Source organism: Giraffa tippelskirchi, chromosome 8, assembly GCF_054371585.1.
Source record: "Giraffa tippelskirchi isolate mGirTip1 chromosome 8, T2T-mGirTip1v1.2.pri, whole genome shotgun sequence".
Taxonomy (NCBI): Eukaryota; Metazoa; Chordata; class Mammalia; order Artiodactyla; family Giraffidae; genus Giraffa; species Giraffa tippelskirchi.
In genome coordinates this window covers 104,702,541-104,724,113 of record NC_137282.1, presented here as the reverse complement: position 1 = coordinate 104,724,113, position 21,573 = coordinate 104,702,541, and the positions used below count along the sequence as shown (strand labels likewise).

Here is a 21,573-nt window from a genome sequence, read left to right as displayed (position 1 = left end):
ACAATCCAAACAAAAAATGGGCAGAAGATCTAAACAGACATTTCTCCAAAGAAGACATACAGATAGCCAAAAGGCACATGAGAAGATGCTCAACATAGCCAATTATTAGAGAAATGAAAATCAAAACTACAAGGAAGTATCACCTCACACTGATCAGAATGGCCACCATCAAAGCACAGGCTGATTCAATTCTCTAGTCTAAACACATGTAATGATACTTAGTATAACTGTACTTTTGTACAACTCTCATTAAATTTGACTTACTCACTAATAATAACATCCATATTTTGCACCAATTTTTTTTCCTTCTTTTCTCTCATTTATTCACATACAAAATATTTACTGTTGCTGAATCTTCTAACTTTAGGAGTTAAATTCTTATCATTCTTCAACTTACAAGTAATTTGTCTCAAGTGATAATTTCACTCACGATACATTAAAATAACTCTCCTACTATTAAATACATTAAAAAAGCACCTGTTTGCTAAAATGGCTATGTATTTTTTATGAGGGTGGTGGTGGGGCCTAAGAGATAGGTGGTAGAAGCAGGGCTTCCGTGGCAGATGTGGGAAACACTGAAGAATAGAAGAACAGTACCAAAAAATGTAGGAGATTTCAATTATTATGAAAAAGGTGCTATGAACTTTAAAAAAAAATCACTATATTAATTTCAAATGACGTGTTTCATTTCTCTTGAGTAAACACTAAGGAATGGAATTACCAAGTTCATTTAATGCCTACTGATGTACTGAATAACACTGATGACGTCAAATATCAAACCAGCCTTGAATGCCCAGAATGAGTCCCACTTGGCTGTGGTGAACAGTTCATACCACATACTTGAAAAAAAAAATTCCACATCTAGAGTGAAGATGGGAGGAAGACATTCTATACTGTCCTCATCAGAGCTTGACTTCATTTGAATACTCAGCAATGTAGCTCATTTCACTGGCTTTTATTAAAGTCTACAATGTTATCTTGAACGTCTATATAAACGGTATTATTCCAAGAGCTGTAATATTTTTAGCACGTGATAAAGTCTTCTGCATTGGCAGGCAGGTTCTTTACCACTAGCGCCACCTGGGAAGCTCACAGCATGTTCCACTGACCTAAAATTTTATATAGAGAAGGATAATTTTAATAGTTCTGTATTAGACTTCTGCAACTTTAATATTTAATGGAAGGTAATGCTTGTATCATCTTCCACAAATACAGTACTTCATATTTTTCAAATTTTACTTATTTCATAGCATGTGGTTTATAAAATTAACCAATCAGTATCTGTGAAATCAGTAATTCTAATTTCAGCTACATAGTAGTAATAGTGTCCTAAGCAAGTAGTTTTGAAGTACTCATTGGTTTCCTGCTTTTATAAACTGCTAGCAACGTATAGTATGAAAGGCCTCTTTCATACTCATGCCCTTGTTGACTATATCTAACCCCAGGTTCTATATCCATCAATACGCTGGCAATCCCCAAATATATATAGCTAGCACATTTCCTTTTTGACTGAACTCCAAACCTCTATGAACATTTGGTTATCCTAAAGGCAACATGTTCAACAAAGAGCTCCTGATTTTTTTCTACTAAAAATTATAATGCCCACAGATATCCCCATTTCAGATGGCAGCAACTCTACCCATCCACATTCATAGACCAATGCCACTGACATCATCCCTGATGCTTATCTCACATCCAAACCATCATAAAATCTTGTTGACTCAACCTTCAAAAGTATCTATAATCTGTCTACATCTCACTTCTTCTGCCACTATCACCAGCTATATCACTGAAATATCACCTACACTGGTTACTTTCACCCTGTACCATAGAGTATCCATACATAACCACAGTCAACCTTTAAAATGCAAGTCAGATCATGCTCTGAATGACCTGACTCAAACCCTTCCAAGTGATTCCACTTGAATGAGAATAAATGTCAAAGTACATACAAATGCCTACAAGGTTCTACGCTATCTTTTTGCTTCAAATCCCTACCTTTCTGACCTCTATTCCTATCACTCCCATCTTGCTCACTATGTTTTTGCTACCATAGTCTTCTGTTTTTCATACATGCCATGGACACTCTCACCTTACAAACTGTACACTGGCTGTTTCTTCTTTCTGGTACATTCTTACCTTAGATATCTGCATCGCTAACTTCCTCACTTCTACCAAATCCTTGTTCTCACTTTCTCAGTGAGTCCTAACCTCAATGCTTGTGTTAGCTTGTCTCCAAAGATGGCTCTTTCATCCTCATACATAAAGTATGCAAAACCTGAATTTTACCATGAATTACTTAATTCTTTAACAATTTCAACTACCTGTTCCTTTTTCATTCTCACTTGACTTCAACAGTGTTCTCTTTGTCATATACTCTTTTCATAAGAATTTGACTCTGTTGCTAAAGTTTAATAAAATGAAGATACTATTAAACATGGCTATCTTGCTCAGATTAATCTACTTTGGTTATACAGAAGAGTTCTTTTTACTGCTGAGGAAGAGAAAATACCTCCTGAAATCTAATCTAAGAACTGGCCTGGTACTATCAGCTAGCCCTTGGTCTTTCTATGAACAAGATGCAATCAAAGGGAGACCTTGGTATTTCCCTGTTGAACTAAGCAATTTCACATAATACCAATATTAAAGGAGGCCATTCTTTAACCACAAGAGATCAAGACAAAAGCGTATTTGTAATCACGACTTAACAAAGACAAAATGTGAATCTTGTCCAAGCCATCCCTTCTTCTAACGTGTGACTGCTGCTGCTTTATTGATTATAGCTTTAGCTTAGCTCTAATTTGCCCTCCCTAAAGATAACATTTATTAATATTCTCAATGACAGAATTATACTTCTTTACAGCATTCCATCCATAGCAAACACTCATATTCTTAAATCCTCTTCCAATCATCAAGTACATGCCGAAATTCTGTAATAAAGTCTTTTAGCACCCACGGCGACTCCCTTTCCATCCCCATGGCTCAATCACAGGTAATCCTGGGGATCTTTGTTTGGAGGGCATCAATATCCCTCCAATGACTCAAATGTACAATGTAAGTTAATAGTGGTTCTTTACTGTTTCTGTATTTTAAAGGCTATGGTAACAAATAGTACAGAATCTAACACTGATTTCCAGTCAAGAGTCTGAGCCAGAAAATTGCAAACTTAAAAGATTATACTGGTTAGGGGATAACAGATGTATGGTTAGCATCAGGTGTAACACAGTGAGTGCTGTGTAAGTGCTATGGTAAGGCACAGTGACTGTACACCCCACTTACGGTCTACATTAACAACACACTCAGCAGTGACCAGTGATCACCAGACTATGTTTTTTAAGTTCCATGTCAGTTTAACACAAGATTTTTCTTCTTTCATTATCTTAAATAAGCTGATTTATTAAAACAGCTGAACTTAAACATTAACTATTAAGCAAATCAGCAACTTTAGAAATTTTAAAACAGAAAAAAATAAGTGACTTCCCCAGCAATCGATAATTTCCCTTGTAATCAATATAACTTCTTTGAACTTAAAAGTGAAGAGTCTTTTCCAGTATTTTGTCCCCAATCATCAGATTTTCTCAGATTCAAGGAACTGCTTCCTGTTGTGACCCATAAACTTTCAACCCATTCTTTCTTAATGTTTTGACTCAGTTTTAAAAAGGCATAATTAACCTCTCCAGCATTCCCATATCAGACAGACAGATCTGAGCTACTCTTTCTGGTTTCTCTGTGTTAAAATTCCTAGTTTTTATTCAGTGTGCTTATATAGAGAGAATTGACAGCTAGATAGTCTTCATTTCTTTTCTCTCTCCATCAGCTTTCTCTATCAATCCCTTTTGCAAATTATTTTAATCATCATCCCTATTAGTCTGCTCAAGAAAACAGGCCAGGACTTCTCTGGCAGTCTAGCAGCTAAGAATTCATCTTGCAATGCAGGAGATGAGGGTTCAATCCCTGATTAGGGAACTAAGATTCCCACATACTACATAGTACAGCAAAAAAGAAAAAAAAAAAAAAAAGAAGCCACTTGAACACAATGGATGTTAAATGTTAATTTCTCTAACACCAGTTGCTATTTGCAGTGGCTTGGCCTAGCAGCTTGGTGAGCTTTTCCTCTCTTTAAAAAGCTAACAATAAACCAAAACTTTAGACAAGAAAAAAAACAAATTAAGACTCATAAATTAAGACTTTAGTTTTATCATCAAATATAAATGATAAAAAGTGAATTCCTTACAAAATGAAGACAAATATCAACACCTAAAATTTATATACTTCCTGTATACACACTGGTCCACAAAGTGGTTAGCAGTCTCATGAGGCAGAACAGGAAGTGGTAATATTGATGAAATTATGTATAGTCTTAACTGAGAATGAGATTAATTTCCAAATATAGCAACATGGCAAATAAACAAAGAAGCAATGATCAGAATACAATTCAATTTTTCTCTTCCTAAATAAATGTTTTAATCACTAAGCCATATTACTTGGCCAGTGAGAAACACTGGAAGAAATGTCAGAATATCAGAAACTAAGAAACTGTGAAAGTAAAGAATCCTAAAACAAGTGCTTTTAAATAAATACAGCTTGCTGAAACACTAATAAAGTATGGCACAATGTTTTCTGCCTCCTTCCAAGCAGGGGGCATATAGATAGTAAACACGAAAAAAATACCTGTTATATTAAGATATAATAGAATATCATTAGGTTGAACTGATAAAAACACCTAAAAGGAGAAGAATACTAGAACTTGGATACAAGATTAAAGCATCTTATGCAACATTTTAACATGATGAGACGTTGTAATAGAGAAAATATTTAGGGGTATATTTAGGGGTAATTAAATTTTCTCATTTAAAATAAAAGATGAAACTCATCCATCTGTAACATAACAGCCATCTTAATACTAAATGTAATTAATTCCAAAATTTGATAAACACTGCTTTCATTTAGTGTGCTATCCTTTCTTTTAAGCAAGCTGTTAACTAAAATATACAACTAATGAAACTCAAATTTCTCATAATCAACAACATCACTCTATAATATGCATAATATATTCTTGTTTTCAATAATGTAGACTTGGGAGTTCTCTAGTGGCCTAATGGTTAGGATTCTGGGCTTTCACTGCCATGGCCTGGGTTCAGTCCCTGGTCAGGAAACTGAGATCCCACAAGCCATGAGGCACGGCCAAAAAGTAATAATAATGTAGACTTGTAGAAGCATATACTTGAGGGTTACACAAGTTAGTTAAAATGCTCTCAACTCTATAAAAGTAAAATGGATTAATTACATCAGTTGTAATGATGACTGTTAGATTAGTAATTAGAAGTACTAGAATTTTCGTCAGTCAAGGTAATGGTTCTGACATAATCATAGTTTCCTGTCTCTCCTCACTTACTTTGTCCACCATCAGTGAAATGCAGTTGCATTTAGACATCAGTTTAAGACCAAGAAGAGAAGAAAACAAATAAAAGGCAAGGGACTGATTGTGCCATTTAAAAAATAGATGAGATCACATAGAAAGAGAAGAAAAGAATAGAAAGTAATCAACTTAATTTTTAATGAAATAAATTGTAAGGTTTTATTGACAACAATAACTAATGCCATTCTCTTTCAGAGCAGAATACTTAAGTGCTTATCCTAAATCTTTTGGTCACATAGAAATTATCTCTTAACTCTTCAAAAAACACTCACAAGCTAACAGAATTGTACAGAGCAGGTTTTCAATAATCCACAAAGAATTGCTGAAGCTAGGATGAAAAAAAGAGAGAGAAACACTACAGTCCAATGGATTGTCATAACTCAAATACGTTATTCTTTGCTTGAAAGTCTAAGATACTGATTGAATGATGTTGTAGGGCATAACTGCACAATTCTCAGTTTAGAGAAGTCTGGAATTAGCGCATTTTCAGGAGGATAATAAATCATGTGCATTATTGAGTCAAGGAATAGTTTCATACTGTGAAGACTAATAACGCTGGTTACTAGCCTTTCCCAGGTACATGTAATTTTATCAGTAACACCAAAAAGTAGAAGAGATAGCCCTTCACAGTGGAAGGTTACACTTAATGACTTCTAATGTCACAATTCGAAAGTTCTACAATGCTACTTAACTGTCAGTATATGTACAGCTACAATGGTAATGGATCAAGTTCATTTACTTTGGAATTTACACAATACTTGCCACTATATTAAGCATGAGGAATAGAAACAAATTTCAAACTGCCCTTGAAGAAGCTGAGGAAATTAATTAACCTAAAATAAAATCATGAGAAGAAAACTCTTAACTATTAAAAACCAGCGGATCTGAACTCTACAAAAACAACGTCACAAAAAGATGGGCAAGCTGTTCCTGGTTTTAAAACATCGAAGAGACACAACTGAAAGCTGTATGTGATCTTTAACTTGGTGTAGGTTGGACAAATAGCTAAAAAGGGCATTATTAGGCAACAGAGGAAACCAGAATTGAAAGAGACACATATACCCCAATGTTCATCTCAGCACTGTAATAGCCAAAACATCGAAGCAACCTAGATGTCCATCAGCAGATGAACGGATAAGAAAGCTGTGGTACATATACACAATGGAATATTACTCAGCCATTAAAAAGAATGCATTTGAATCAGTTCTAATGAGGTGATGAAACTGGAGCCTATTATACAGAGTGAAGTAAGCCAGAAAGAAAAACACCAATACAGTATACTAACGCATACTGGAATTTAGAAAGATGGTAACGATAACCCTATATGCGAGACAGCAAAAGAGACACAGATGTATACAACAGTCTTTTGGACTCTGTGGGAGAGGGTGAGGGTGGGATGATTTCGGAGAATGGCATTGAAACATGTATATTATCATATGTGAAACAAATTGCCAGTCCAGATTTGATGCACGAGACAGGGTGCTCCGGGCTGGTGCACTGGGATGACCCAGAGGGACTGGATGGGGAGGAAGGAGGGAGGAGGTTCAGGATGGGGAACACATGGTACACCTGTGGTGGATTCATGTCAATGTGTGGCAAAAACCACCACAATATTGTAAAGTAATTAGCCTCCAATTAAGATAAATAAATTTACATTTAAAAAAAGGACACGTAAATATGTACATGCACGTATCCACAGCATTTCAATTAAGGCTATTTAAAAATGTTTATACTTATTCTTCACTTTGCTTTAAATTCTCATAGATTTATACATATATATAAAAAACCTAATATAACAGACTACAATCTGACTTTTTAATTATTTTATATTTGCTAAAATACAAAAGAAATTCTATTAATTTAACATGTCCCCAAGCACAAAAAGTTAGAGAGAAAGAATCTTACCATTCTTACTGACATCCAGTTCCCTGAGATTAATGAGATTTGCAATAGATGCTGGTAATGCTGTTAAATCATTATCTGGCAAACTCAGTTTGTGTAGAGACTGACAGTTAAAAAGTTGCTGTTGAAACAAGGTAGAGAAGGATTTTGATTATTCCTTCAGTTTCCTTAAATATTTCATTTATTAACCTTTAGAAAGACAAATATTATTAATGTCATTAAAACTGAATGAATTATATCTACACACATAGCAGAGAAGACCTCTTATTTTATGCTATTATAGATCTGAATACAATTGGACTACTCAGAATGATTTATATCCTCACACTTCTACCCTGGGCAAAATGTACTTAACAAAATCTAGCGTATGGTGTATTTTCTGTTAGGGCCATAAGAAATAAATAGCTGCTAAATATAGTAAACTAAAAGGGCTGCCCCTATGGCTCAGATGGTAAAGAATCTGCTTTCAATTCAGGAGACCCAGGTTCAATCCCTGGGTCAGGAAGATCCCCTGGAGAAGGGAATGGCTACCCATTCCAGTATTTTTGACTGGAGAAGTGCATGGACAGAGGAGCCTGGTGGGCTACAGTCCACGGGATAGCAAAGAGTTGGACACAGCTGAGCAACTAACCCTTTCACTTTCACTTTGGATCTTATGTTTCAAGCATCCTTATTCCAAAATGTAAGTTTATAAGTTGAATTTATATAAATTCAAATATGTAAAATTGCTTTTAAATGAATTAAAATATAGAACTCTGATTTGAGAGAGAAAAATAAGGGAACAAACATACTGTTATGCTGAACTCACAATAATGAAAACATGACTTAAATATATTCAACCAAAAGCAGTAAGTACGTGGGCTACTTCTAAGCTTCATACCAAAAAAATACCTTTGCAGAGTATAGAGGATTTTTAGGGTACTGAAAATACTATGATTGCATAATGATGAATACATGTGATTATATGCACTGTGCTATCCACAGAATGCACAACACCAACAGCAAACCATAATCTAAACTAGGGACTTTGGGTGATTATGGCACAGGTTCATCAGTTCTAACTACTGTGGTGGTTTAACCACTCTGGTACCAAAGGGGGAATGCTGATAATGGTGGAAGCCATCCATGTGTGGGGACAGGGTACATATTTGGGAAATCTATGTGCGTGTGTTAGTCACCCAGTCATGCCTAACTCTTTGTGACTCCATAGACTATAGCTGGCCAGGCTCCTCTGTCCATGGAATTCTCCAGGCAAGAATACTGGTGGGTTGCCATTCCCTTCTCCAGGGGATATTCTCGACAACCCAAGGCTCGAACCTGGGTCTCCTGCACTGCATGCAGATTTGTTACCATCTAAGCCATTATGTGGCCTTGGTAAATCTCTATACTTGCCTGTTAGTTTTGCTGTGAATCTAAAATTGCTCTAAAAAGTAAAGTCTTTAGGAAAAAACAAAACTGTCTGCAGGATGACACTGAATAAATCCTATTTATGGAGAGCATTCTTCCAAAAATGGAAAATTGCTAGGCATGGTAAGTAATTCAGTTATTTGCACTATCATAGATAGCATCCCTCTCTCTTTTCAACACAGTCCCCAAAATGAGACCTCACTGGCAGTGATTAGAAAATGGGACTAATTTTGGTCTTCCATTTTCTCTAGGAGACCCAGCTAGCTAAGGAAGATAAATTCCCTGCTGAAAAAAATAACATGCAAGGAAACAGTCAATTACCAAGCACCCTATCACAACCTAGGGAATAAATTCATGAACATGCAACCCACAACTTCTAATATTTTATCCATAGGTATATAAAGATTTCTTTATAAGACAATTTTGGATGGTGCTGGTTTTCAGAATGATTTTACTACTATACTAGCCACCCAAAGAGGAACTCTTTCAAAACTCTGCTGCATCCAGGATGTATATAAACACACATACAAATCTAAAACAAATATTTTATGTTACAATAGATGCATGCAACACTCTCTATTTTCTACTCTATGATAGTTAGGGTTACCAAATAAAATATAGGATGCCTGGTTAAACTTGAAGTTCAGATAAACAATAATTTTTTTAGTGAGAGAGATATCCTATACACTGCATGAAACACACTTATACTAAAAAATTACTCTTTACTTGAAAATTGTAATTTAATTGGATGTCTTGTATTTTTTGTCTTTTAAATCTGCCAGTCCAAATAAGAGTTTATTTTTTGGAAATGCCCCATATATTAAATTGATTTTTATGAGCCACTAATGAGTCTCCACTCACAGCTTAAAAAACACTGTTGTTTGGGTGGTAAAACTATTGTAACTTTCTCTGCAAAAATAAGAAACTGAGTAAGAGATGAAGTCTGGTTAGAATTTAAGGAAAAAAAAGAAGTAACCACTAAAATATTTTAGCAAGGAAGTTGTTAATGGGAGAGGATGTTTCATGGCAACAAACCAACTTTCTCCTGCTAGTTGTTCCTACATTTCAGAAATATTAAGTCCTCCAAAAGCCTTTCCAAACAAAACTGAAATGGGGAAAACAGAATAGTACCTCTGCAAAGCTGTTAAAAAAACAAAATTCAGATGTGTTAACTAAAAGGACAATTTATCCTCAGTTATTATAATGTAGATCAATGTCTCATGAAAACTAGAAAACATTATTTCAATTCTTTATCTAAATCTGTTGGCTGCAGAAACTGTACAGTCTTATTATCTACCTTGGGCTTCCCTGTTAGCTCAGCTGGTAAAGAATCCGCCTGCAATGCAGGAAACTCCAGTTCGATTTCTGGGTCAGGAAGATCCCCTGTAGATGGGATAGGTTACCCACTCTAGTATTCTTGGGCTTCCCTGGTGGCTCATTTGGTAAAGAATCCGCCTGCAATGCAGGAGACCTGGGTTCGATCCCTGAGTTGGGAAGATCCCCTGGAGAAGGGAACTGCTATCCACTCCAGTATTCTGGTCTTGAGAATTTCATGGATTGTATAGTCCATGAAGTACCCAAGAGTTGGACACGATTGAGTGACTTTCACTTCCCTTCATTATCTACCTTAGTGGCTCTACCAAGCCTGGAGTTAAATATGAAATTTTAAATTATTTGCATAAATAAGCAATTAACCTGAAAAGATTAAACAATTAACTTGAAGAGATGAAGCTTAAAAACTCAATTTAAAAAATCTGAATTGTGTTACATATCCTAAAGATGAAATCAGACCAAAACAGGGGCAATAATGTATACATACGTATCAGTATTATGGCAACATTGGGAATATCATATTTCTAGGCATAAAAATAACCAAAGGCAATTCTTGAAAGACCAGATTAACATACCTTTGGAAGCTCTTCAATCTGATTAGCATCTAAGTAGAGCTCCTCCAAAGTTTTCTCAAAAGTAAAAATCTCTTTGGGAACCTGTTCCAAACTGCAATGAGAATAATCAAGAGTAGTGACAGTCTCCTCTTCTCCTCGTAGACAACGACATGGTACCAACCGCACAAATAAACTTCGTTTTGTAGTCATTTTTAGACACTGAAATATGCAAACAAAATAAGTTTAGTAAAAGCATTGTTAACAATTTTTCAAAACAAACTATTCCAGTTCAATTCTCAGAGTTTATATATCACAGATAAATATCCCCTTCTGTAAACACAATCAACAGAATGCATTTACACTGCTTTCCTATCAAATTTTATATATTTGTTGTTGTTGCTCAGTCACTAAGTCCTGTCTGACTCTTTGCAATCCCGTGGACTACAGGAGGCCAGGCTCTCCTATCCTTCACCATCTCCTGGAGTTTGCTCAGATTCATTCATGTCCATTGAGTCAGTGATGCTATCCGCCTATCTCATCCTCTGCTGCCTCCTTCTCCTTTTGCCCTCAATCTTTCCCAGCAACAGGGTCTTTCCCAATGAGCCGGCTCTTTGCATCAAGTGCCCAAAGTATTGGAACTTCAGCATCAGTCCTTCCAATGAATATTCAGGGCTGATTTCCTTTAGGATTGACTGGTTTGATCCCCTTGCAGTCCAGGAGATTCTCAAGAGTCTTCTCCAACATCACAGTTCGAAAGCATCAATTCTTCGGTGCTCAGTCTTCTTTATGGTCCAACTCTCATATGACTACTGGAAAAACCATAGCTTTGACTATCCGCACCTTTGTTGGCAAAGTGATGTCTCTGCTTTTTAATATGCTGTCTAGGTTGGTCATAGCTTTCCTTCCAAGGAGCAAGCGTCTTTTTCATGGCTACAGTCACTGTCCACAGTGAATTTGGAACTTAAGGAAAAAAAGTCTGTCACTGTTTCCACGTTTTCCCCTTCTATTTGTCATGAAGTGATGGGACCGGATGCCATGATCTTAGCTTTTTTAAGGTTGAGTTTTAAGCCAGCTTTTTCACTCTCCTCTTTCACATTCATCAAGAGGCTCTTTAGTTTGTCTTCACATTCTGCCATTATGATGGTATCATCTGCATATCTAAGGCTGTTGATATTTCTCCTGGCAATCTAGCTTGATATTCTAGGTTGATTCTAGCTTGATATTCATCCAGCCCTGCATTTTGAATGATGTACTCTGCATAGAAGTTAAATAAGCAGGGTAACAATATACAGTCTTGTCACACTACTTTCCCAATTTTGAACCAGTCTGTTGTTCCCCGTCCGGTTCTATATGTTGCTTCTTGATCGGCATACAGGTTTCTCAGGAGGCAGGTAAGGTAGTCTGGTATTTTCATCTCTTTAAGAATTTTCCAGTTTGTTGTGATTCACTGTCAAAGGCTTTAGCATAGCCAATAAAGCAGAAATAGATGTTTTTCTGGAATTCCCTTGCTTTCTCTATGATCCAATGTATATTGACAATTTGATCTCTGGTTCCTCTGCCTTTTCTAAATCCAGCTTGTACATCTGGAAGTTCTTAGTTCATGTACTGCTGCTGAGGCCTAGCTTGAAGGACTTTGAGCTTAATCTTCCTAGCATGTGAAATGAGCACAATTACGTTGTAATTTGAATGTTGTTTGGGAATGGAATGAAAACACGTTTTCCAGTCTGGTGGGCACTGCAGAGTTTTCCAAATTTGCTGACATATTGAGTGCAGCACTTTAACATCATCATCTTTTAGGATCTGAAATAACTCAGCTGGAATTCCATCACCTCCATTATCTTTATTCGTAGTAATGCTTCTTAAGGCCCACTTCACTTCACACTCAAATTTTATATATAGTGAATTTAAAAATAAACTCAAGCACTTTTGTACTTCACAAAATGATACTAAAAGTAATCATTCGTTGTTGTTTGTTCAGTCACTCAGTTGTGTCCAAATCTTTTCGATCCTGTGCACTGCAGTACACCAGGCCTCCCTGTCCATCACCACCTCCCAAAGCTTACTCAAACTCATGTCCATTGAGTCGGTGATGCCATCTAACCATCTCATCCTCTGTCATTTTCTCCTCCATCAATCCTTCCCAGCATCAGGGTCTTTTCTAATGAGTCGGCTCCTTCACATCAGGTGGCCAAAGTATTGAAGCTTCAGTTTCAGCATCAGTCCCTCCAACGAATATTCAGGACTGATTTCCTTTAGGATTGACTGGTTTGATCTCCGTGCTGTCCAAAGGACTCTCACGAGTCTTCTCCAACACAGTTCAAAGTAACCATTTATATGCTTCTAAAAGAATCATTTTAGAATGACACCTCCCTTATGGCAGAAAGCCAAGAAAAACTGAGGAGCCTCTTGATGAAAGTGAAAGAGGAGAGTAAAAAAGCTGGCTTAAAACTCAACATTCGAAAAAACTAAGATCATGGCATCCAGTCCGATCACTTCATGGCACATAGATGAGGAAAACAATGGAAACAGTGACAGACTTAATTTTCTTGGGCTCCAAAATAACTGCAGATGGTGACTGCAGCCATGAAATTAAAAGATGCTTGCTCCTTGGAAGAAAAGTTATGACCAACCTAGACAGCATATTAAAAAGCAGAGACATTACTGTGCCAACAAAGGTCCGTCTAGTCAAGGGTATGGTTTTTCCAGTAGTCATGTACGGATGTGAGAGTTGGACCATAAAGAAAGCTGAGCACCAAAAAATTGATGCTTTTGAACTGCGGTGTTGGAGAAGACTCTTGAGAGTCCCTTGGACTGCAAGGAGATCAAGCCAGTCAATCTTGAAGTGAACCAACACTGAATATTCTTTGGAAGGACTGATGCTGAAGCTGAAACTCCAATACTTTGGCCACCTGATGTGAAGAACTGACTCATTGGAAAAGACCCTGTTGCTGGGAAAGATTGAAGGCAGGAGAAGGGGATGACAGAGGATGAGATTGTTGGATGGCATCCCTGACTTGATGGACATGAGTTTAAGGAAGCTCTGGGAGTTGGTGATGGATAGGGAAGCCTGGAGTCCTGCTGTCCATGGGATCGCAAAGAGTCGGCCAAGACTGAGCTACTGAACTGAACTGAAAAGAACTATGCTTTATAAGTCTGCTCATCAACAAGAAAAACCCTAATAATAAAGATATTTATTTAATTTCTGATTAAGAGCTGTTTCTTAATTGAGAACTCGACTATATGCAATTCTGAGTAGAAAAGTGGGAGTGCAAAGATATTTTCAGGTCTCCCTAACCAGCCGTTTAACTTTCCTGTAACTCTCCCACATCAAAATTCCAATCTATGCTAAATATATTTTGTTTCAATTAATGTTGTTCTTTTAATTTTTTTAAAGTTTACAGATTTTATATTTGCTTAAGGTTACACACTAGAGAAGAAACTTGCTTCAATAAAGTACAGACTTCATTATTTCAATCTAACTGGGGGAAAGATTCAATTCTGAATTAGTGAAAATTTTCAAGGCTAGTTTTATTATAAGAACACATACAAACATACAGAGGTTAATTCTAACTAGGAGGCTAACATTAATTTATTTAAAAAAAAAATCCCACTTCAATAAAATAAGAATGACTTCTAATTAATGTTATCAATTCTTTGCAAAATAATAATAAATTCTTGCCCTAGGCAGAAGACTCCATTAGAGTATTAGATTACTTCTACCCAGAGCCAAGACTAGGTTGAAGCCAGGGAGGCAAATGCCTCAGACACAGAAAAACCCTTCAGTAATCAAATTAAATATTTTAATGCAACATTTTTGCAAAAAATCAAACTCTTGGAAAAATAATCCATTAATCCATGGTTAATTTAAAAATAAAGACAGAATCAGTATGACTAATTTTTCTCTTTTGCCTCAGGCTCCAACATGAATCTGCAAGGCACTGCTTCTACCTCTTCAAATTATATCATATTCTTAGTGTTTTATAATAAGGTTAAGTATTTCCTTAGCAAGTAAAAAAAAAAAAAAATCTGACTATTCTTACTTAATCACCATGTGCACCAGGCATTGTGCTAAATTCTTTATATAAACTATATGCTTATTCTCATTTCATCCTCATGTATCTTACGGCATGTACTATTACCATCCCGATTTTTCCATAAAGAAACTGATTATGTACTCATACTGCACTATACTATTTCTCAATATATTAGGATATGCTCATCTCAGAATTCAAACATCAATAGGTCTTTACAACATACTTCTCCTTTAGGGTTTACAGAGACAAACAACTGATGGAGTTCAGGACAAAATACGGTACTCAGGAATACTTAGTATTTTAAACTAAAGAAGTTTGAGAAAATAGCAAAAGCAGGAAGGTCACACTGATCTCTGCCTTTCTCCCCAGAAACAGGTCATAAAAATGTTTCTGTTTAAGGTGTCCTCTTTATACTAGAAGGTATCTCTGAAGACGAAGGGAGAGAAATTCTAATGAACAGGGCCTGCTAAATCTCCCTGTTGACTACATTTACTCTGACTTATTGTATTTCTTCTACACACCAGTCTACTTCATCAAACATCACATAAAAATACTCGTTTAACTGTTTCCTTGGGTCTTCCTTTCCTTACAAAGAAAGGCTCCCTGTGTCCTTTAAAACTTACATTAAACAAATGTATACATTTTTCTCCTGTTAATCTGTCTCTGTCAGTTAAATTTTCAGACCCAGCCAGGAACCCTAATGGGGGAAGGGAAAATTTCTCCTCCCTTACACTAATAATATCAAACATCAAATATTTCTATCTAAAATCTCTGTGTCATGGGGATGTAATGTACAGCATGGTGACTACAGCTAATAACACTGTCTCACATATTGGAAAGTTGCTAAGAGAGTAGATTGAAAGCTCTCCTCACACACACACACAAATTGCTTCTATGTATGGTAATGGATGTTTGTTAGACATACTGTAAGGATCATTTTGCAACATATGCAAATACTAATCATTATGCCATATACTTGAAACTAATATAATGTTATATATAAATTATACCTCAATAAAAAACAAAAAATTACTTTGTTAATAAAGTTTACTGAATATGCTTAACCTATGTTTATATGAAGGTGCATTTTACTAAGAATAAGCAGTTTTATTGATCTAATAAGAATTTAATCACTAAAGGGGAATTTAGCTTATACTTGTATGTTTAACGAGATAATGAAAAAAAGATTCTAAAAATGAATCTACACTTTCTTTTTCAAGTGATAATGACTTAGGGGGAAAAACTATCTGCTTTGTCCAATATGGTAGACAGAGTGGCATTTTAACCTGAAAATTCAAGTTAAATCAAACAAAATTTTAAACCAAGTTTCTCACTCACAATGACTATATTGTAAAGGCTCAATAGTCACAGGTGGCTAATGGATACCATATTGAATAAGAGAAGATAAAGAACATTTCTATTACTGCAGCTGCTGCTGCTGCTAAGTCACGTCAGTCTCGTCCGACTCTGTGCGATCCCACGGACTGCAGCCTACTAGGCTCCTCTGTCCATGGGATTTTCCAGGCAAGAGTACTGGAGTGAGTCGCCAGTGCCTTCTCCCTATTACTGCAGAGACAGCACTATTATATATAATACTTCAAACTACTACTTTGGTTCATATTATAACTACTGTATGCTTATATTTATATATAATAGTATTCAATAATTTGGAAAATATGGCCTAAAAAAATCCATTTTCCAGAAATCATAATGGATTTGAAAGCATAACTCCCAGCTGAGAATAATGGACATGACACACTATTATCAAATACAATGATTTAAGAGTGTGGGGATTTCCCTGGTGGTCCAGTGCTTAAGACTCCACACTCCTAATAAAGAGAGCATGGGTTCAATTCCCGGTCTGGAAATTAAGATCTCATGTGCTGCACAGAGTGGTCAGAAAAAAAGAAGAGCATATTTAGTTTAGTATATTATTTAAATCATATGTGCAGGGCACTTGAGGTAGAAGGCAATTTACAGGGCAGAATAATTGTTACTGGAAGTAATATGACCTCCAAGACGTTTCTGTAGTGCTAATCATACTGCAGAACTTCTCAGAAAAGAATGTGAATTCAGAAAAAAAAGATTAGATACTTAGCTCTAGGAAACTGCGAACAGCTTATATCTCAAATGAAAACTTTCACAATTAAAAAAACAAAATAGAATTCCTATGGACAGAGGCAGTAAAAAGAGCAATTGAGACCTCAGAATAAATTCAGTGGTCCTTGAACAAATACAAAAATGGATCCTAACTTAGCAGACTAAAACTGCTGATTGATAAGAAAGGAGGGGGACCTTAATTATTGAGGTCAGAGGAGGAAAGCACCACAAGAGAGAGAAATGAGTAACCAAATCCAAAGAGATCTTCCCTTACACAATACTGCAAGGAAGTAAACCACAGGGAGAAAGACTGGCCTGATCTGAACAGGAAGTGATCCGCATGGGGACTGTTCATTAAAATTTTAGTGTTGTGATTTAAGACCCACTTTATAAATCAGGCTTAAAACGGTAGATACAAAAACAGTGGAGGAAGAGGGGCCAACCAAATAAAAGGCATAATAATAATGCAAACCCTTTCTAACAAAAGAAATTAAAACTACTTACCACTGGGTTGAATTTATCTCCCTGATGGTTCTTAATTGAGCCAACATTCTATGAAAACCAAAAACAGAAACAAAATTAACAATAAAAATAATCTTTATGACTTAAGGAACATCTCTTCCAATTTCCTATTTATCTCAAAATCTAAATTAAAATCCTCTATAATTCAGTCACATAAACTGACGCACACAAAATTGCTAATTTCTCAATAATCACTGGATTTATTGTTCATAATACATTTGGAGACTACTGAGAACCCTCACTTATATCAGATAATAGATACCACTCTATCTACCATTAAAATCTCATTTATTTGAGCTTACTGAGAAATAATAAAAAAGTTTTCCCAAGCAAATAAACTCTAATCACCAATCACCAATATTTAAATTTAGTAGTTTTTGATGGTTCTCTCTGGCAAACACTGTTAACTGCTTATCAAAGGCTTTTCCCTCTTTTCAGAAGTTTCTTTTATTCAAGGCGGTAATGGACCTAGCTAAATACCCACTTTTAGCTTTCCAAGAAGGGTGGACAGGTGACAGATGACATAGTTAAGCTGAATGACACATACTTAGAAGTCTACTTTGGGGGTAGAATGGTAGTGGATTCTGGAAAAACATCTGCTTCCTTATCTAGGGACAGGTGTAAACATGATGACTATGAATCAACAAGCATGAGGATTAAAAGCCTACCAATAAGGCTGATAAAATAGAAAGACAAAGCAAGCTGGGGTTTCTTAACAGCACTGCTGAGTAGCTGAGCCAATGCTAACCACAGAAGTATCTAATTTCTTGATGTATAAGAAAACGAAATCGTCTATTTGCTTAAACCACTGCTAGGTTTTCTGTACCTAAAACCAACACATTCCAAAACAGGACCACCCCAAACCCAAAACAGCAGCATTAATTAAAAGTACATACATCATGAATAATCTTTTACTTAAAAGCTCAGTGATATTAATAAATATGTGTTTCAGAATTTTAAAGGGTCACTCTAAATATATTAGACTATTTGTCTTTATAAAAAATTGTTTAGGACTTCTGAGTTAACTTTCTCCACAAATTCTACACATAGCACATACCACAAAAAATACCTTCTGTGTATATCAAGCAAAGATGGCCACTTATTTTGTCACTCAACATACTCCCACATACATGGTAGTCTGACAAAATGGAACTGACAGTGAACTGAGATGGAATACGGCTACAGAAGGAGGTTAGAGAGAAGAAAAGTTTGTGTTTAGAGACTTTAGTTTGAAATACCTGAAAGCTGTCCTAGTGGGATCCTATGTAGACAGTTGCATGAGTATTCAGAGATGTGGAAAGAAATCCAAACTGAGACTATAAATTTGGAAGTTATCTGTTTAGAGATATTTAAAGGAATGAAATTAGGGACTTCCCTGGTGGTCCAGTGGTTAAGAATCTGCCTTCCAAGGGAGGGGACGCGGATTCAGTCCCTGGTCAGGGAACTAAGATCCCACATGCCACTGAGCAACTAAGCCCAAATGCTCTGGAGCCCACAGATCCTGAGTGCCGCAACGAAGACCTGACACAGCCAAATTAATAAATAAATAAATATTAAAAAATAAAGTGATGAAATTTCATGAAAGAATCAAGGGCATCAATGTGGATAGAAGCGTGCAGGCTCAAAAAGAAAGGAATGAAGGAAGAAAACAAATTCAATGGTTGAGCCCTGAGATATTATAAACATAGAGGTCACCAAGAAGAGAACCAGCAAAGGACACTGAAGAGAAGCAGTCAGTGAGTCAAGAGAAACCACCCCTCACTCGCCCAAAGTATGATATTCTAAAAGCTAAATGGAAAAGATTATTTCAAGGAGGAAGTTATCAACTATGTTAATAAGAACTTTAATTGCCACTGTTTAATAAAGTAAAGGTCACTGACTAACTTACTGAGGAGTAGTAGAGACAAAACACTGTTTGTAGGGGATTCAAGAAATAGGAAAAGGGTAACATCATAACAAATATAGACAACCCAGGTAGTTCAGTTATAAAGGACACTGGAAAAATAGAGGAGCAGTGAGAATAGATGGTGAATCAAGACTCACAATAGTGGATGTGTAGAGAATAATCTAGTATGAGAAAGATACATTTTTATAAACAGATTTGGAAAACCATTCCTAGACCATCCCAACAGTTTCCAGCCAGTTAAAAGAAAAAAGGTGCTCATGGACCCAAAAGAAACCTTGGGTGCCATGATACAGGTTCGGGTTATTTTTCAGAACTACAGATTACTGTAGCTTCTCCCTTAGAGATTCTGATTTAGAAGATTAGCTATAACTCAAGATTCTTTATCATAAAGAAAATGCTGATGTGATTTTTTTCCTTCTTAACAGTTTCAACAATAATCCACAGTCATCTATACTCAAACTACCATCTTTTCCCCTCCCCATTCTTTTTCCATAAACTCTCATTTGGGAAATATTTGTAACTGAAAAGTGAAATCATTATAAAAGTTTTTAAAAATATAGTATGTATACTTCCCTATTGGTCTGAAGAGACCACAAGTTATACTTGGCTAGATTTAAGAGAAATCTTATATTGGAATGATCTTTTTAAATAACAGTTCAGAAGTTAAAATGCACAACAAACGCTCCTCAGGCATGCCCACAGCTATTAGATGGTGTTTAGTTGTTCTGCAAGATTTTAGTTTAATCATGGCTGTCATATTTGCTAATCTGTATTTGATACAACCTGTGCTTAGTTCTGAGGAACTTTATGGACATTATTAATCCATTACCTGTAAGTACATGACTAGTAAACAATGAAAATAATTATATGTAAAAGAATAAGAATAAAAAGATAAGAAACTTATGTAATGGAAAAAACAAATACTGTAAAGGAGCACTTGATTCTGAAGGACAAAAACAACTGTATGTATAAAAGGTGCTATGCCTTACAAAACATACAGCAAGAAATGAGGAAAGAAGCCTGGTGAAAAAGCTACATGTCACACTCTCAAGGTCAGCATTGCTGTCTGACCCCTGCTAGCCTAATTCTAATTCAGTAGAAAGTTTCTTCAAAGCCAGCAACGTTAACCAAACAAACTTTTATATCAAACCATGGTTAGCATATATATGTTAAAAAAATCTTAATGTGAAATAAAGCAGTTGACATACATATTGAAGTTATAAGGAGTTCCCACATTTGCAGAAATTTACACTTTTATATTTTTACCTAATTTACATAATAAAATAGACCCTTAGAGTCTAGTTTTGCAAATGCATACATCCATATAACCAACAGCAATCAAAATATAAAATCTTTCCTTCACCGAAGAAAACTCCCATGTGCTTTCCAGTCAATACCCTCACCAAGGCAACCTGTCCTAGCTAAGAGTGCTATGACATTTGCGTACAAGTATTATGAGAATGTAGGCTTCAGTTTTTGCAGGTAAATAAAGGGGAGTGAAATTGCTAGATCATAGTTCATAAAGAAAGCTAAGCACCAAAGAATTGATGTTTTTGAACTGTGGTGTTGGAGAAGACTCTTGAGAATCCCTTGGACTGCAAGGAGATCAAACCAGTCAATCCTAAAAGAAATCAACCCTGAATATTCATTGGAAGGACTGATGCTGAAGCTCCAATACTTTGGCCACCTGATGTGAAGAACTGACTCTGGAAAAGACCCTGACGCTGGGAAAGATTGAAGGCAGGAATAGCAGGGGACTACAGAGGATGAGATGGTTGGATGGCATCACCGACTCGATGGACATGAGTTTGAGCAAGCTCCAGAAGTTGGTGATGGACAGGGAAGCCTGGTGTGCTACAGTCCATGGGGTTGCAAAGAGTGGGACACAACTGAGTGACTGAACTGAACTGAGCCTATAAGCATGTTTAATTTTATTCTTAAAAAATAAACAAATCATTTTAGAAAGTAGTTTTGTCACTTGCCACTCCCAGAGTTCCAATTAAATCCTCACCAACACTTGATATTCTCCGTCTTTCTTAATTTTAACCTATGTAGTAGGTGCAGACCAGTATCCCATTGCATTTTTGTTTTGCATTTCTCTAATTACAAAATGGCATAGCAGAGCCTTATCTGTATTTGGACCTCAGTTAGATTATAAAGATATTGGACTCAAGTCTGACGTGACACTCTAGTGAGAAGAGTGATAAAATTTTGTATATGGAAAGAATGCATATTATTGTGCAAGAAGATACACTATATAAGAAAATAATTCTCCATGAGCATCTCACATTTCTGCATAGCCTGGGTTCTCTGAGCAATGTTATTTACAGCCAATTTAAGATGTTTATATAAGGATACATTCCAGATAATAACACTTAGCAACGCTGAGGCAGTTCA

At 36.1% G+C, this 21,573-nt stretch overlaps 1 protein-coding gene across 15 annotated transcripts in view; it reads right to left on the bottom strand.

Moving 5' to 3' along the window:
- The window catches only part of ERBIN (erbb2 interacting protein), a 123,828-nt gene that overhangs the window by 65,845 nt on the left and 36,410 nt on the right, over nt 1-21,573 (bottom strand). For all 15 annotated transcript variants that reach the window (XM_081518359.1, XM_081518362.1, XM_081518365.1 and 12 more), the window contains exons 2-4: nt 17,253-17,300; nt 10,636-10,833; nt 7,325-7,442 (exon numbers count right to left, since the gene is read on the bottom strand). In XM_081518359.1, the coding sequence (XP_081374485.1) occupies nt 7,325-7,442; nt 10,636-10,824 (307 nt within the window). In that variant the 5' untranslated portion in view covers nt 10,825-10,833; nt 17,253-17,300. The remainder of the gene's footprint in view (nt 1-7,324; nt 7,443-10,635; nt 10,834-17,252; nt 17,301-21,573) is intronic.